The 17,011-nt window shown below is 35.2% G+C and overlaps 1 protein-coding gene across 1 annotated transcript in view; it reads left to right on the top strand.

The window, feature by feature from the left end:
• LOC122788744 (myoferlin-like) overlaps window positions 1-17,011 on the top strand; it is a gene marked incomplete at its 5' end in the record, with an annotated part of 518,429 nt that overhangs the window by 123,246 nt on the left and 378,172 nt on the right. The window contains 2 exon segments of the mRNA XM_044055638.1: window positions 14,435-15,200; window positions 16,274-16,327. Of these exon segments, the coding sequence (XP_043911573.1) occupies window positions 14,435-15,200; window positions 16,274-16,327 (820 nt within the window).

Consider the following 17,011-nt stretch of genomic DNA (forward strand, 5'->3'; position numbering starts at 1 on the left):
GCAAAGAAGAAATTGTGAGAATCAAACTGATGTCGTAAGGTACGCAGCCTGAACCTGCTGAAAATTGAGCAGATGAACCTTGTGGTTTAAGGAGGAAATGGTCAGTTATCCAGACAACTCTTCAAAGAGGAATATTTAGTCCAGAGTCAGAAACAAGCTTATGTGAAATGAATCTGCCATGTCATTGTGTCCACTGTACAATTTCTACTTTGAAACACAATATTTCTTGACTAACTCAAACTGCATTAAATGTCTCCAATGCAACACTGACAATATAAATGAATGGGTTCACAAATTCTCAAACTCTGAGTAACAGTAACAGCTACTTCAGTTATGTACCTTTTGAGAAGTACTTATCCCCCCACACACTGAAGGTGAAATTGTTCCAGTACACCAATGCATATGAAATCAGAGGTACAAAGATATACTAGTACAGTTTTAAAAACAGTCTTACGTGAGGAAGAAGCATAATATCAATATTGGAAAAAAAACATTGTACCAAGAATAACACCCAAAATCCACTGAGAGACAGAATGGTTCTGTTAAATACCAAGAAGAAATCAGACAGCTATCCACTGAGAGACAGAATGGTTCTGTTAAATACCAAGAAGAAATCAGACAGCTAGTTCACAGTTCAGGAGTTCACCATGATACTAAAGACTGAAATGTTGCATTCTTTTAATGATACAATATGAATAAAGCTATGATTTATGTAAAAAGACCATTGCATGTGTAGATTAGAGTTAAAGGTAATTTAGAAATTACCAGTGTACAGTAATACGTGATAGCTTATAGAATATTAATAAAAATAACATTTTACAGTAGGAAAAATGGGTCTAATAAATTGGGGAGTATGCCTTTAACTTTTGGAGAGCTTGTAAATTGTAAATGCATGTCATTTAACATTTCTAGAAGGCAGTTACATTAAAGGCCTCATGGAAACTGGTCCAATACCCAACTTGAATGAGCTTTTATTTGGCATCTTAACAGAAAAAAAGTTAATGTATGAACTTTAAAGATGATTTGAGTTAGTCATTTAGAAGACAGAGTGAAAACAATAAATCAAACAAGAATCTTCAGAAGTGGTAGCCTTGTTTCACTGATCAGTTTGGCACTCTTATCGTAACTGCTTGCATTTTGTTTGCTCAAGCCTGTTTGCTAAGTGTATTGAAGCTTCACGTTTTTTACTAGCTGCTTGTTATAGAGGCACGTGTGGGCTTGAATCCTGGGTGTTTAGTTTTGCATGCTACAATTGCAATACCTAGAAGAAATATTAAGAACATATTTGTTTTGTTTTAATTGATTGTGCTTTCTGAGTTGGATCATCTGTGAACTGAGAATAAGTCAACAGAAGTATAGGGGAGGCGTGCCCTTTGCACTGTTATTCCTTGTAAAACCGGTCAGTTTTTGATTTTATTTTCAAAATTCATGGTTATTTTAACATGAGTGTATTTATTTGGTTTTGTGTGTACTGAAGCATCTAGTTTCATTTTAGAGGAAATGCAATAGTAGAGTGTTTTGGTTTGTTAGTAGTGGACTGCTAGTTTTATAACTGGCTTGCTGGTTCCATGATGCAGTGGTAAGGTGCCCAGTCTGTGGCATCAAGTAGGAATCTTGGACTTGGTGAAAGAGTTTGGCCAGTACCAGCTGGCCACCTCTAAGGGATTCCAGGGCAAGATTTGAGTATGAAAGTGCAGGCACATGTGGAGTGTGTAAAACCCTCTCTGAACTACACTCACAAGGGCTGATAACATTAGGAACAAAAATATATGTGTTTGTGTATGTATGTATGTTTGTTATGTATTGTTAAGCAGCTGGTATATGGTGTCCAGCTGACTTGCAACTCACTTTATCTAGAAAAAGGCATGGTTACAAGTCAGGACCCTGGAAACTGGAGACACCAACAGGGTAAGACATGGTGCTATGCATAAGGTTGGTTGGGGAAGTGGTTATTTGGAGATCAGGGGAAGTAGGTAGTCAGCCTGATAGGGGAAAGACTCAGCATCACATCTAAGGCACATATAATTAAAGTGCTTCAGACTGTAGTGTTTGAGAAAAGTATGTCCTACTAAATGACAGTCTCTGACATTTCATCTGTTGGGAGTTAAGTCTAGGGTTAGTAATAACTGCTTGTCTGTGTTATGCTGGCTCATTTTCACAGTATTTGGTTGACCAAAAAAAAAAAAACTTAAGAGGTTTGCTGTGCACCATTTATATCTCTGTATGGTTATATTTAATCATGCTTTTGCAAAGGACTTCAGGCATAATGGAACAGCTCCACTATCAGAGTAGCATGGGTTTATAGGTTCATAGATTAGTACTAGGCTAACTGCCCTTGCGAGCCATTTTAAGCCTAGCCAATTATCCCTTGTGAGGCTCAAACCCTGCACCTTGTGTTTGTAAGGCAAACACCTTAACCATTAGGCCACCCTCCCAATGGGAATTTTTGAAAAGGTGCATAACTGGAGTAGCTCTTACTCTCATTTTGGGCATGCTTATCTATTTTGTCAGTTTTGCAGGCTGTATATATCAGGGACTGTTTTATGTACTTTCAATTAATCATGAAATATTGTGTTGAAGTGGCAGTTATTGCACATAACATCATGGATTTCATAAACTAGTTAATGGAGTCAAAGAGAGTTAGAGTTGCATACATAGACTGCTCACCATTGACAGGTACCCTGTTTCTGAGGTATTAGTTAAAACGACTGACTGTTGCTCTGCTTTCAGTGGTTGAGTTAAGCAGATCCCCAGATCACTGTGGATCTCTTGAGGTATTTAACAGTTGGATAAACTGGACGAAGATATGACCAATGAAAGGACTGGTAAAAATAAACCAGAAAAACCTGTACTGAAAGAAGCCTGCATTTTGTATAGCAGTTAGAAAATCTTTGAAGTATAACTTGGTTCTTGGGATGAATGATGATAAAGGAGGTAGCTTGATGTAAGTCATTACCTCTAGATGATCTAAAATGCTTTAAGAAATACTTCTTATACAGCCAGTGACAGTGTAGTAGTTGACAGCCATCAATTTTTTTACTATCCAGGTTTTTTTTTTTAAGTGTAATATATATAATCCACTGATGTCATACTGTCTGTTCCCACATACCTATAAAAGTATGTGCATGTGTGGAAATAAGACATATATAAAATTGTGTGTATATACATGTGTGTATATATATATGTGTGTGTGTGTGTATATATATATATATATATATATATATATATATATATATATATATATATATATATATATATATATACATACAATACATAGAGATACATATAGATATGTGTGGGTATATATGTTTATAGGGCAACATTTAGAAAGGGACAGAAACAGCAATTTAGTCCTCATATGGGTAGCTGGTGCTGGCAGAGATCCTTTCTGATTCAAAGAAGGGCCCACTGTGGTGATCCTACTAGGTCTTTCAGATTACTTCTGTGAGCTGTCTCCTTGGTTTATCTGTATGTTAATGTGGCATTCCAGGGAAAAGGTGTATGCTAATTAGCCATGTGGTCTCCCAGAATGCCCCTACAAGATTTATTACAGCCAAATGCAGCAGGAAATTGCCTCCCGCCGCATAAGTTAACTTGGCAGGGTAGGTTAATTAACACTGGAGCTAAGTGCTGGGAGTAGCAGATAGGTAGTTTTGTGTGTGTCTGTGTGTGTGTGCATGTATGTGTGAGCGTAGCTATGCAGACAGATATTTGGCCTCAAGTGAATATATGCGTGCGTATTTGAGTGTAATAGGTTGGGGGGCTGCGCGAGCACCTCTTTGCGTACATGTTTCTATGTATGCTGGGGGAGTCATCACATCTTTCAACTCCACTAGAATATTGAGTAACTTCTGCAATACTGGGTGGAGCACAAGACACAAGGGATACTGTTTAAATATTACCCTACACTCAAAAAGTTGAGAGAACAGCAGTTTTGCAGCTTGAAAGACTTGTAGGTGGGGAAAGTCCTAGACCGCATGGACACACCTTAAATATTTTCCTAAGTCATTTAAAAAAGTTGTAAGAACAAGAGTGAAAAGTATAAGAGGCCTGTATCCTCAGTAGAGAAGGTAGTGCTTTAGTCCTCTGTGCTAACAATAAACATTAGAGAGATTATTTCGATTGGCCTAAGTCACTTTAAAAATATTAATGTAAGGGGGAATGCTTCAAACCCTGTACTGCTAATATAGACAATAACTTGAAAAGCTTCAAACCACATATCCATTGTACAGAAAGCAGCTTCTTACCTAAAAAGAGTTTTAGTTCTATCTGCCAGCTGAAGACTTCAGGAGGGGCTCGCTCTTGCATCATGATGTGTTTTTTTTTTTTTTTCAAAACAAGTTTATTGTTTTAACATATAAGAGAAATATCATAACAATTTTATACAAATAATTAAAAATAGGTATTATTATAATATTCAACAAAACAACTAAAGTATTTACAAAGACATCCACTACAATCAGATCAATTAATTAAACTAAAATACTGTGCTATTGAAATTAGAATTTTTTTAACAAATTTTGTAAATTATCCCATACAATAAAATGTGATGTTTTTCTAGTTGTTCTCATTCTAATTGTGCTTATTTCCATATGACACATTATATTCATAACATTTTAAATTCATTGAACGAAGGAGGTGTATCTGAAATCAATTTCTAGTTATTATTTTCCTAGCCACTGCTAGGATAGACCATAACAAGGGAAGCTTAATCTTTTAACACATTGAGGTACAGGTGTGTTGAATAATATAAGAGACTTAGAAATAATGAAATTATCTGTAAAAAGAGCCTGCAAAATTCATTAATTGACTTCCAGTATTCTTTCAACTTCATACAGTCATAAAACATATGAGCCCAGTCAGCATTAATTTCTACATTACATCTCTTACATAGATTATCTTTATTATTAATTTTATTCATCATCAAAGGTGTATAAAAGATCTATGTAAAAATTTCCATGTATAAAGTCTCCAGACAATGGAAGATGTAGTTCTATAAGCAGATTCCAATATATATTGTTTATCTTGTTGAGTTGGTGGGTCCCCATTAATAGAGGTGAAATAATTCCAGTATGAATCTACATTGTAAAAAAGTTTCTTGTTTGATAATTTTATGTATATATGAAAGTTTACCTTTATCAGAAACTTTATGCTGTAAATTTATTATCAAGTAATCAATCAGTTTTGGAATAGATTCTTTAACTGTTATAGACATTAGATCTATTCTATCAATGAGATGTTGTCTAAAGATCTGAACCTCTAACCAGCAAAGTTTCTCTTAGATCAAATTCTTGTTTTAAGAAATCTAGATTTTTAACTTTATTATCAGATATCAGCTGATACCAGTACTTTAGATTATTATCTATAGCTAAATGAGCTCCTTCAGAAGTAGATGACATAAGCATACCCTGAGTATAAATTATAGGGAATACAATAAAATTCCATTCCCTATACTTAGGGTGCATGAATATAAAGTTACGATAACTAATAATAATATTTAATGGGTAACAGACCATATGTTTAGGTGTAATAGGTGAAGTACAAAATTCCTTTAGCAACCACAACATGGAGTTATTTATAATCATATTTTTATGTGTTAAGGAGATTTTCATGAAGTGCATACTAATTAGCTCCCAATAATCTTTCCATTTTGCGACATATGACCGATCTATTAATAAAGTAATAACTTTTATAATAGAAGACATAATATATAAATTAAAGTCTGGAAAAGAAATACGCCCTTGAGACCAGCTATTGGTATGTTTCTTTAATGCAATCCTAGGTCTATTAGGTGCCCATAAGAAATTTAACATTAGTGTATTCAGTTTCTTGATAGTTATTTTTGTAGGTGAAAGTATTATTGATTGTATTAAGTATAAAATCTTGGGGAATATTATCATTTAATAATTGTAAGTCTCTCCTCCATAGTAAAAAATATATTATTCCAGGTATTAAAGATTTTGTATATTAAGAAAGCGGGTATTATAGTTATTATATATAATAGATTTAATATCTTTAGATAGTATTATACCTAAATAAGTTATCTGACCTGAGTTGGGTAGATATTTAGTAAAATCACTAATGAGAGTATTTTTTCGTGTATATATAGGTAGTATTTTAGTTTTTACTTGATTGAATATTAAACCAGAAATACTTTTAAAATTCATCATTTTATCAAATAAAGACTGCATAGAAGAATTAGATCCTGCTGATGTAATTAGAACATCATCTGCAAAAGTTGATTTTTTGATGTTGTATTTTCTTCTATTTCAAAACCCTCTATGTCAGTACTGTTTCTAATCAAATTAGCCCAAGGCTCCATTACTAAAGTGAATAATAGTGGAGAAAGTGGACATCCTTGCTTTGTACCTTTAAGAATGGGTATTTTTGTGAAACATAATGTTTCCTACCTTAATATAAGCCAGCGTTCCTTTGTATAAATGCTCAATTAAATTTACAAATGCATCAGAGAAATTTGTGCATTTCAGTAAGGTAAACAGATAGTTCCAACTTACTGAATCAAATGCTGAACCTATATCAAGACTAATAAGTGTTAAATCTTTCTTTTTCCTATTTGCAAAATCAATTAATGTTAAAGTTCTTCTTATATTATCAAAAGTATTTCTATTTACAATGAAGCCCATCTGATCTATGTCTATAATGCAGGGATAATTGTCTTCAGTCTATCAGCAAAAATACTCATAAACATTTTATAATCAACATTAAGTAATGAGATGGTACGATATGAAGAACATCTAGTTGGATCTTTATTAGGTTTTAAAATTGGTGAAATAAATGTATATTGCCAAGATGGGGGTTATTAACTCAGTTTGGGCCAGAATAAAACCTTATGTATTAATGAATATGTAGTTTTAGAAAGGATTTTATATATCTCTGGTACAATACCATCATTACCCGGTGCTTTGTTTGATTTAAGATAATTTATTTTTGTAATAACTTCTGTATATGAAATAGTCTTGTCCAATAGTTTAATCTATTTGTTTATTAAGCTTTTTATTCATGTTTGTGGTTATAAACTCCTTTATTTTATCTTTAGGTTCCATGTTAATGTTGTTATGGTTAATCTTGGGAAAGTGATTTCTAAATTCATCCAGTATTTCTGGTATACTAGAAACATTCTTCTTTTTCCTTAGAGAAAAGATTTCTTTGATATGGTTTTGTTTATTCAATCTTTTGTTTTATTTTTTAAGTCTATGTAAGTATTTGGGGCTTATTGAATAAGACAAAACTTGTATTTCTCTAAAGTTATTTTAACTTTATGAGTTAAAATTTCTTTGTATTTCTCATTTAGTTTGTTTATTTCTTCAATAACTTTCTTGTTCGTAATATTTTCTTTATTATTATGTTTATAAGAGTCTAGTTTACTTTGAATATCTAACAATTCCTTATCCCAAGATTTCCTTTTATTATTATACCATCTGATACTTTGTCCATATAGATATGATTTTAAGGCATCCCAAACATAGACAATGGAGACTTCAGGAGTATTATTTATGTCTAGAAAATGTTGTACTTCTGAAAGTATATATTCTTTATAGTCTTTTAGCTGAGTTAAGTATGCTGGTATCCTTTTGATCTGAACATTATGAGTATTTTATCATGAATTCAAAAACAATTGAGTTATGATCAGATATAGGACATGAAATGATTTTGGAATTAATTAAATCTGTTACCATCTGGTTAGAAATAAAGACCCTATCTATTTTTGAATAAGTTTTGTATCTGTTAGAAAAAAAGGTGTATAGTAATGATTTTGACTCTATCTGATTATTAATATCATTCAAATGATAAGAATTAGCAAAATCATTTAAATGTTTGCATTAGATGTAATTCTTCTTTTCTTTATAGTGGTAGTATCACTTTCATGTAGTATACAATTAAAATCACCAGCTAAAATAATATCCCCTATAGACAATGATATGATCTTATCAATATGATGTTTCACTGTATTAATACCAATTCCAGGTATCAATATACATTAATTAAAGTGTAAGTCTTCCCATTAATTTGTATTGTAACCATACAAAACATTCCTTTGTCATCCTGATAAGACTTAATGGTTTTAGGAATGGGCATACTTTTATTCCATAAAATAGCCGCCACTCTTTTTTTCTGAGTGTGCTCTGAACTAACCAATACTGTATACTTATTGGTGGCTGGTTTATCAATATCTTTTTTTCAAGAGATGGGTTTCTTGCAGGAAGACTAGATTGGCCTTGTGTAGATTAATGTATCTTATTAGGCTTGCCCTTTTACATGGATTATTCAATCCATTAATGTTTAAAGAAATTCCTTTTAAAGATGTCATTTGGCATTTTTAAAACTCAAGAATCTTATGATCGAAATAACAAATAACAAGATAAATAATGTTACATCTCCTCTTTTAGATGTACCTTTAAATATAGCTGTATTTATTAAATCTCTTATGGGATTTTGTATAGGATTCAATTTTGTTTGTAGTGACAATGAGTGTACAAAATATATTGTGGATGTCAAACTATATACATATAACAATGAACAAGTGAAAATAATGCTAAGGATTAAACCTTGCATCCCCTGGAGTTGAAAACTCCAACTTAGAGTAGTATTTACTACCCAAGTTAACCCCTACCCTAAGCAGCAGTACCTCAGCTACCACCTTATCAATTTAATACTAGTTATATTTAACTGAGATTAACAGTTTTCAATTCAATTATCTATCAAGACAAAACTACACATTTGGTAAAACAGCATCATATAAACTAAAATAAACTTTTTTTTTTTTTTTTTTTTTTTTTTTTAAAACTGTTCATACTATTATATAGATCTATGTAATATATAACACTTATATTCTAATAGCATTCAAATAATCTTAATGTTAGAAATCAAGAGGAGAAAATTTATGTTCTAACATTCATTTAAATCAAAACTTTGGCTAATATGATTCAGACATTACATGCATTAAGATGCATCTATTTTTCTATCATGTGAATTCTATCAACAGCTTCCAAAAATCTTGAATTGTTTGTATATGAGCATTTACTTAAACTCATTGTGTCAATAGAGTAAAATATTGTATTCATAAAATTATTATAAATCATATTGCATAGTTTTTTCTTAAAACATTACTTAAAAAAAATAAAAACAAACACAACCTTATACAAAATTAAAAAAAACCCAATCATATATATAATTTACTTTTCCATGAGTTGTGATTAATATCCCATTCCCAAATAATTTTTTTTAAAATTGGAAAAAAATTTAAGATTTTAAATAAAATTTTTCTCTTTAAAATATAAAAAATTTTTAAATAATTTTTTAAATTTTTTTGGTTTTAAAATTAAAATGTTATAGTAAATAATTTAAAAATTTTAAAAAAATTATTTTTTTAAAATTTTCAAATTTAATTAAATTTTCTTTTTATTTTAAAAAAAAAATTTATTCCCAAAAAACTTTAAAAAAAATAATGAAAATATTTTAATTTTTTCAGGTAACCTTTAATTTTTAAATTCATTTCTGAATTTGTAAATTTTTTGAAAAAGAATTAAAGAGCCCCCAAAATTGTTTAACATTTTGGGAAATTATTTAAAATGGAAAATCATTTAAAGTTAAAGTCAAAAAAAATTAAAGTATTAAGTAACCAGTAAGAATTAAAACCCAAAATTTAAAAAGTTTAAAAAACAAATTCTTCTCCCCAAATCAATTTTTTTTAAAAACTTATTTTTATGTTTAAAGTCAAAAGTTTCAAATTTAAAAAAAAGAAAAAGGAAAAAAAAAGGGGAGGAAAAAAAAAAATGTAAAAAAGGAATATAACAAAGGAAGTTACACTGTTTTTATTAAAAGGTTAAAAAAAAAACTATTTTTAAATTTACTGTTTTTTTGTTAAAAAAACTTTTTAAAAAACATAACATATTCGGTTAAATTGAAAAACATTTTAAAACTTAAAATTTTGGGGTTATGATTTTTTTAAAATTTTTTAACGTTTCTCCCTGCCCCCCCATTTACCCCCTAAAATCTTAAAAAAAGCTTTTTTAAAAAAGAAAATTAAAAAAAAAAAAGGAAAAAAAAAAAAATGTATAAAAAACAACCTTCTTTTTCAAAAAGGAAAAATTTAAACCCCAAAAAATTGGGAGAAACAAAACATTTTTGACGAGAAAAATTTATTAAACCAAAATATTTGTGGCTTTCGGAAAAAGGAATAAGTTTAAAAGTTTTAATAAAAAAAAAAAAAAATTAACTATTTGTTAAAGTTTTCAGCTTTTAAAGCAATTAAATTTCTTTGCAAGTTCAGCCTCCTAGATTTTCCAGGAATTGGCCTCTAAAAATTGGTCCTTTCCCACCTCTGACAGGCCTCAAGGGAAGATATAGATGCTCCAGAGGTCGCGGGTCAAGGACAGACCTCTTACAGATCTAGACAATGGACTGGTTCTTCACCTAGAAGGGAGAAGACAGATCCCAATCTCAAAGAAAGCAACTCAATGACTCTCTCTGTTGGGCTTCAGGACCCTTCACCTGGACGCCTCGGAGGAAAAACTGTCTCTTTTACAGAAATTGGACTCATATTACCCAGGACAGATGGGTATTGGACGGTTTTAAAAGGTTACAAGTTCCACTTTCACACTTTGCCAAGGACTCACGGTTGGCCAGATCTGCCAAAACTTCAATGGTCAGGAGGCCTTAACTCAAGTGGATGCTCTTCTGGCCATGAGAGCCATAGAGCCTGTTCCACTCTCGAAATGGGAAAAGGGTTTTATTCAAGGCTGTTTCTGGTCCCCAGAAAACAAAACTCATGGAGACCTATTCTGGACCTTTTCTGTGTTAAACACCTTTTGGAAATTCCAAAGTTCAAGATGCTTACTCTGCAACAGCTAATTCCAATGCTCTCTCAGGACGCCTGGATGGTGACATTGGTCTTAAAGAAGCCTATTTGCATATCCCTATCAGACAAGAACGCAGGAAATTCCTCAGGTTCAAGGCAGGTTCGGAGGCACTTTCAATTCTCTGTTCTGCCCTTTGGTTTATCTACTGCCCAGAGTCTTCACCAAGTGCCTGGCACCAGTAGTGGCTTACTGCAGACTTCAGGGGATCCAGATTTACCCCTATTTGGACGACTGCCTTATTCAGGCAGACAGCAAAGATCTTCTCTGCTTCAACATCTGGACTTTGTTCAACGTCTTCTCCTACTACTGGGATTCTCAGTGAACATAAAAAAGTCACATTTGATCCCTTCTCAACAAATGGTATTCTTGGGAGCCCTCTTAAATACAACCCTACAAAGGGCCTACCTCACTCCAGAAAAACAAACTCAGCTGGCTTCTACTTTCAACACCTTGGCAACTCTATCTCAGCTCACTGCAAGGAAATTCCTGCAGGCTCTGGGCTACATGGCTTCCTGCATTCTGTTGATTCCAAACGCAAGGCTTCACATGAGAAAGCTTCAATGGTATCTGAAAAGTGTATGGTCACAGCATTACCACGATCTGGATATTCTGATTCCTCTGATCCCCTGCCTCCAGAAGGAGTTCCTCTGGTGGTCCAGGGCTTGCACTTAAGGAAAACCTTTCGCCTCCCTCACCTACTCAAATCCTAACCACGGACTGGATTATGCTTGGGGAGCACACTTTCTAGACAATTGCCAGCAGGAACCTGGACAAAGGACCATCTTCACTGGCACATCAATCTGAAGGAAATGTTGGCAGTTCAAAATGCCCTTTTAGCCTTCAAAACCTTTTTACAACCAGGGCCTCTGCTAATTCAAGACAGACAACACCACGGTCATGTGGTACATCAACAAGCAGGGGTTCTCATTCATACCCCTTTGCAGACTAGCTATGGGTTTATGGGACACAGCTCTAAATTTGAATCTGCATCTCCAGGCTCAATTCATTCCAGGGAAACAGAATCTCTTAGCAGACAGCCTGAGCAGAAACATTTCAGATCCTCACAAATGGATGCTAGACACCAACTTGTTCAACAGGATTACTGCAGTTTGGGGATGTCCCCAGATAGATCTGTTTGCATCCCATCTCAATCATCAGCTGCCTCGATTTTGCACCAGGTCCTTCCACAAAACAGCATGGAGAGTGGATGCCCTGTCCTTCAGCTGGAGAAACCTTTCAGCATATGCCTTCCTCCTCTTCCTCTACTGCCTCGGTACTACTGAAGATAAAACAGACAAGCCCGAAGTTCTCATCTTGATTGCTCCTAAATTGGCCTCGACAGTTTTGGTATCCAACCTTAAAGCTCCTGTTCTCGGGCCTCCTTGGATTCTTCCCACTGAACCCTTCGCCTGTCCCAGCATCAGGGTCAGTTACTACATTCCAATCTCAAGACCCTTTGCCTGGCAGCTTGGCTCTTCAAAGGAATTTGATTTCCTCTAGTCTTCCCAAACAAGTTTTGGATGTTCTTTTGGAAGCTAGACGGCCTAGCACTAGGGAATCCTATGCCTCTAAATGGAAGAGGTTTTCTATTTGGATGCAGGACCGAGGCTCTGATCCTCAGGTTCCTGATCTCTCCTCTATTTTGCTTTACCTTTCGGAACTTTTATCTAAAGGACTTTCCTTTTCTTTCCATTAAGATACATGCTTCTGCTATCTCTAAGATACAGTTCTGATCCTCCTGTTTTTTCACATCCTTTGGTGAAGCAGTTCTTGAGAGGGCTAAAAATTTGCGGCCTCCAAGGACCCTCCTGTCCCCTGCCTGGGATCTTAATTATGTTTTAGAAAAACTTACTTTGCCACCTTTTGAGCCTGCTGCATCTTCAGATATTAAGTTTCTATCCTGGAAGACTGTTCTTTGCTAGCATTGACCTCTGCCAGAAGGGTCTCAGAGTTGCAAGCTCTCATGGCTGTGGAACCATACCTTATTTTCCATCAGGACAGAGTATCCTTGAGGACCAATCCTACTTTCATGCCTAAGGTGATTTCGAAAGTGGCTTTAAATCAGACAATTCACCTTCCTACTTTCTTCCAACTCCTCAAAATAAAGGGGAAAGGATTTTGCATTCATTGGATGTGCACAGACAGTTACGATTTTACTTGGACAAGACTAAAGATTTCAGAAAGTCTAACCAATTGTTTGTTTCCTTTGCCTCCAGTTCTCTTGGAAAACCTATTTCTAAACAAACTATTTCCAAATGGATTGCTTATGGAATCAGATTTTGCTACACCCATCATGGGAAACAGTTTCCAGGGACCATTAGAAGTCATTCTACTAGAGCAGCTGCTACTTCTACAGCTTTCCTCAGAGGAGTCCCTACCAAGGATATCTTGAAGCTGCCACCTGGAGTTCTGTGCATACTTTTTCCAAGCACTACAATCTCCCCTTGTTTTCTAAGTCTAGGGCAGGCTTTGCCTCTGCTGTCTTGCAGGGTATTCTTGCCTCCCCTTCCTCTATCTAAAGCCTCCTCCCTCTCTACACTGCTTTGGGATTCCACCCTGTTACAGAGGACTGCAACAGTGAAACACGAAGAACATAGTACAGTTGTGTACACCTACCATAAATGTAGATGTTCGAGTGTCTTCACTGCTGCAGTCGGGCTCTCCCTCCTATCCCCTTTTTTTCTCTTATTTGTGGTGTATTTGTGTTTCCTTGTTGGATTCATTTTTGATTTGTTGGGGACTTCTGACATCTAGGGCAAGAAAGGCTGAAGAAGATGGCGCCGGCTGAGGGCTGGTGTACCAAGGCGCATTGACGCCAGGATACTAGGTTATACAGCCGATGCCGGACCCAGACTTTGGGATTCTGGCCGACTGGCTGCCTGCCGGCAGGAGCACCCTACAGTTATGACTGCAACAGTGAAGACACTCTAACATCTACATTTATGGTAGGTGTACACAACTGTACTGTACTCCTCCAATTGTGAATGTGAGTCATGAAGGAAGCAAGGGTGTCACCCTGCTTAACATGCAGGGCAGTTTGCACTGGAGCTGCTGGGTAATGCATATATTCCTCCAATGCATTTTATTTCCAGTTTGTTAAAGGTCCATTTCCTTGGTTCAGGGTGTTTGGTAGCCATTTTCTTTGTGAAGGTAAAAGAGATCCATTAGGGTGGGATCTTTGATGTCATAGGATTCCAGACATAAACCTCCATGCAGGAGTCTATAACAGACAGTGTAAAGATATGGTTTGCAAACTGTTTTTAAGCTAAGAGATTTTAGGCCAATAATCTTTTCATCAACAACCTTTGGGGCCTTTGTAGTTGCATGATGTGTCCACCTAGGTGCATGCCAAAAGGAGCACTGTGCTCAATAACTGATCTAATTAGGGCAGAGGACAAATAGACAATAACTTCCTTTGACCTGGGTGAGATACCTTTGAAAATTGGTTGGGTTATGTGGAAGGATTTCTTAACTGTTACAACAAGGTGGTAAAAGGCAAGGAAACTGCCAACCCAGTTGGTGCATTCCCTGATTACCATGTCCTTGAGGATCAGAGTACTGCCTATGCCGTACGTTGTCACTGAGGAGTGTTTCCTAAAAGGCAGAGTCTTGCCTATGCCGTACGTTGTCACTGAGGAGTGTTTCCTAAAAGGCAGAGTCTTGCCTATGCTGTATGTTGTCACTGAGGAGTGTTTCCTAAAAGGCAGAGTACTGCCTATGCCATACGTTGTCACTGAGGAGTGTTTCCTAAAAGGCAGAGTCTTGCCTATGCCGTACGTTGTCACTGAGGAGTGTTTCCTAAAAGGCAGAGTCTTGCCTATGCTGTATGTTGTCACTGAGGAGTGTTTCCTAAAAGGCAGAGTACTGCCTATGCCATACATTGTCACTGAGGAGTGTTTCCTAAAAGGCAGAGTACTGCATATGCCGTACGTTGTCACTGAGGAGTGTTTCCTAAAAGGCAGAGTCTTGCCTATGCTGTATGTTGTCACTGAGGAGTGTTTCCTAAAAGGCAGAGTACTGCCTATGCCGTACGTTGTCACTGAGGAGTGTTTCCTAAAAGGCAGAGTACTGCCTATGCCATACGTTGTCACTGAGGTGTGTTTCCTAAAAGGCAGAGTCCTGCCTATGCTGTATGTTGTCACTGAGGAGTGTTTCCTAAAAGGCAGAGTACTGCCTATGCCATACATTGTCGCTGAGGAGCATTTCCTAAAAGGCAGAGTTCTGCCTATGATATACATTGTTGCTGAGGAGTGTTTCCTAAAAGGCATAGTACTGCCTATGCCTTACGTTGTAACTGAAGAGTGTTTCCTAAAAGGCCGAGTACTGCCTATGCCATAAGTTATCACTGAGGAGCGTTTCCTAAAAGTGACCGTGCTGGAATCTTTTTTTTTTTTTTAGTCTGAGCCCTTCCTCTATAGTGTCTGTAAGGACTATTTATTGCCGAAGTACTTCTGTATCAGTGGGGGAAATTAAACAAATCTCGCAATCAGTGACAGATCACTCTGCTTTCAGCTTGGCTGTTGACCTTAGTCAAAAGTGATAACTTTACATTAGCAGCCAACCCAATAAAACTGCTTTGTTAACTTTCATTTTTTAAGAAGCCAAAAGATATAAATACAGATGCCATAATAAAAAAGACCAGTAGATGGCATCATTCACTTTCAAATAGTAAGCACAACGAAATTCTAAGTACTAAAACATATTTAACATATAAATTCAAATGCTCATGATTTCCAATCTAATATAATATAATGAAAGAGTACAAGGGTTTTTTAAAATATTTTAGGAATACTTTCAACAAGGTTATTTAAATATAATGGCATTTTAACACTTTTAAAGTCTTATGAAACAATGTTCATTCAGAATTGCATAATAGAAGGTTGCAATTCATTTGTTTATTTTAAAACAAAAGTTTGACATGATTGGTTAGGATTTTATTAATTATGTATAAAAGGGACTTGTGATTATGGGTGTTGTATCTGATGAAGTCTTTTGTTGGACTAAAACGCAGACTAAATAAAGCGTTCATTATTTGTGGTTCACTGGACTTGTTTACTGGACTGGCTTGCAAATTTAAAATCTCCTAATCCTTTTGGCTTCTTCTTTTTTCGTGGTTTTGGTTTGGAGTGGAAGTTGGCCGTTTGTAAACTTTCATTTTTTAACATGTTTGAACTAATTTTGTAAAAGGAATAAAACAAATGCTAACGCACCCTGATGTACTGCATTCCCTATGATAAGTTGCTGCTGTCAATGTCAGTAGATGTTTACAGACATTTTATACTGTTTTCCTGTACTCTGAGAGTATGATTTGCTTTTAAAAGATGTAACTGTGTCAGCTGCTTTGTGGTTTACATTTAATGTAAGACATCTCACTGGTACGTTCCCATTTTCAGTTGGTAAGCAGTGTATCAACAGCAGTCAGCAAAATGACTTCTGCAGCAGTTCAAGTATGTATATACAGAGTGTGAAGGCATGGAGTCAGGCACACAGGGGGAAATAGGTGCTTCAGCAGTGAAGCTTTCATTTCTGTTTTGATTTTTTTTCCTCTCTAGAGAGATTTTGGAGTGAAAAGTACTGCCCATGTGAGTATGTTAAGCTTGGTAGATAGCTTATCACTGGACCCTGTTTTCCCTTACCTTTTTCTTTGCTATATAAGTAAACTATCACTGGGGATGAGTGCAAGATTGGGGGTCGGAGCACTGGGCTGCATAGAGGGACCTATCTGTTTGATCATGCTGGGCCAAGATTAAGGTGTTTCAGTTCAGTACCTGATCGGGGGTGCTGTCTTTCATTTCTCTGCTATTCTTTTAGCATGTTACTAATGGCTGTACATCATATGCTTTTTGGGAAAGTTTTTAGAGCCTGCAGTGGTCTTATAAATGGATGCTTTTACATACATACAGCTGTATATCATACATTTAATGCATGTAATTAAACAGTCTTCAGCATTAATGTTTGCAACATTATTTAACAGTTATGGTCATCAGTCTTTCTAGAATATGAATATTTTTCTGCTGAAATACATTCTACCTTTATATCTGCCTTTTAGGTCTACTCTGTCACTAACCTCTTTCTTTTAGCTAGACCAGAACAAACAGAGCTGTAGCCAGAAGAGTGCTCTAAGTTATCAC

Source organism: Protopterus annectens, chromosome 14.part0 (genome assembly GCF_019279795.1).
Source record: "Protopterus annectens isolate FY-2018-M chromosome 14.part0, PAN1.0, whole genome shotgun sequence".
Lineage (NCBI taxonomy): Eukaryota > Metazoa > Chordata > Ceratodontiformes > Protopteridae > Protopterus > Protopterus annectens.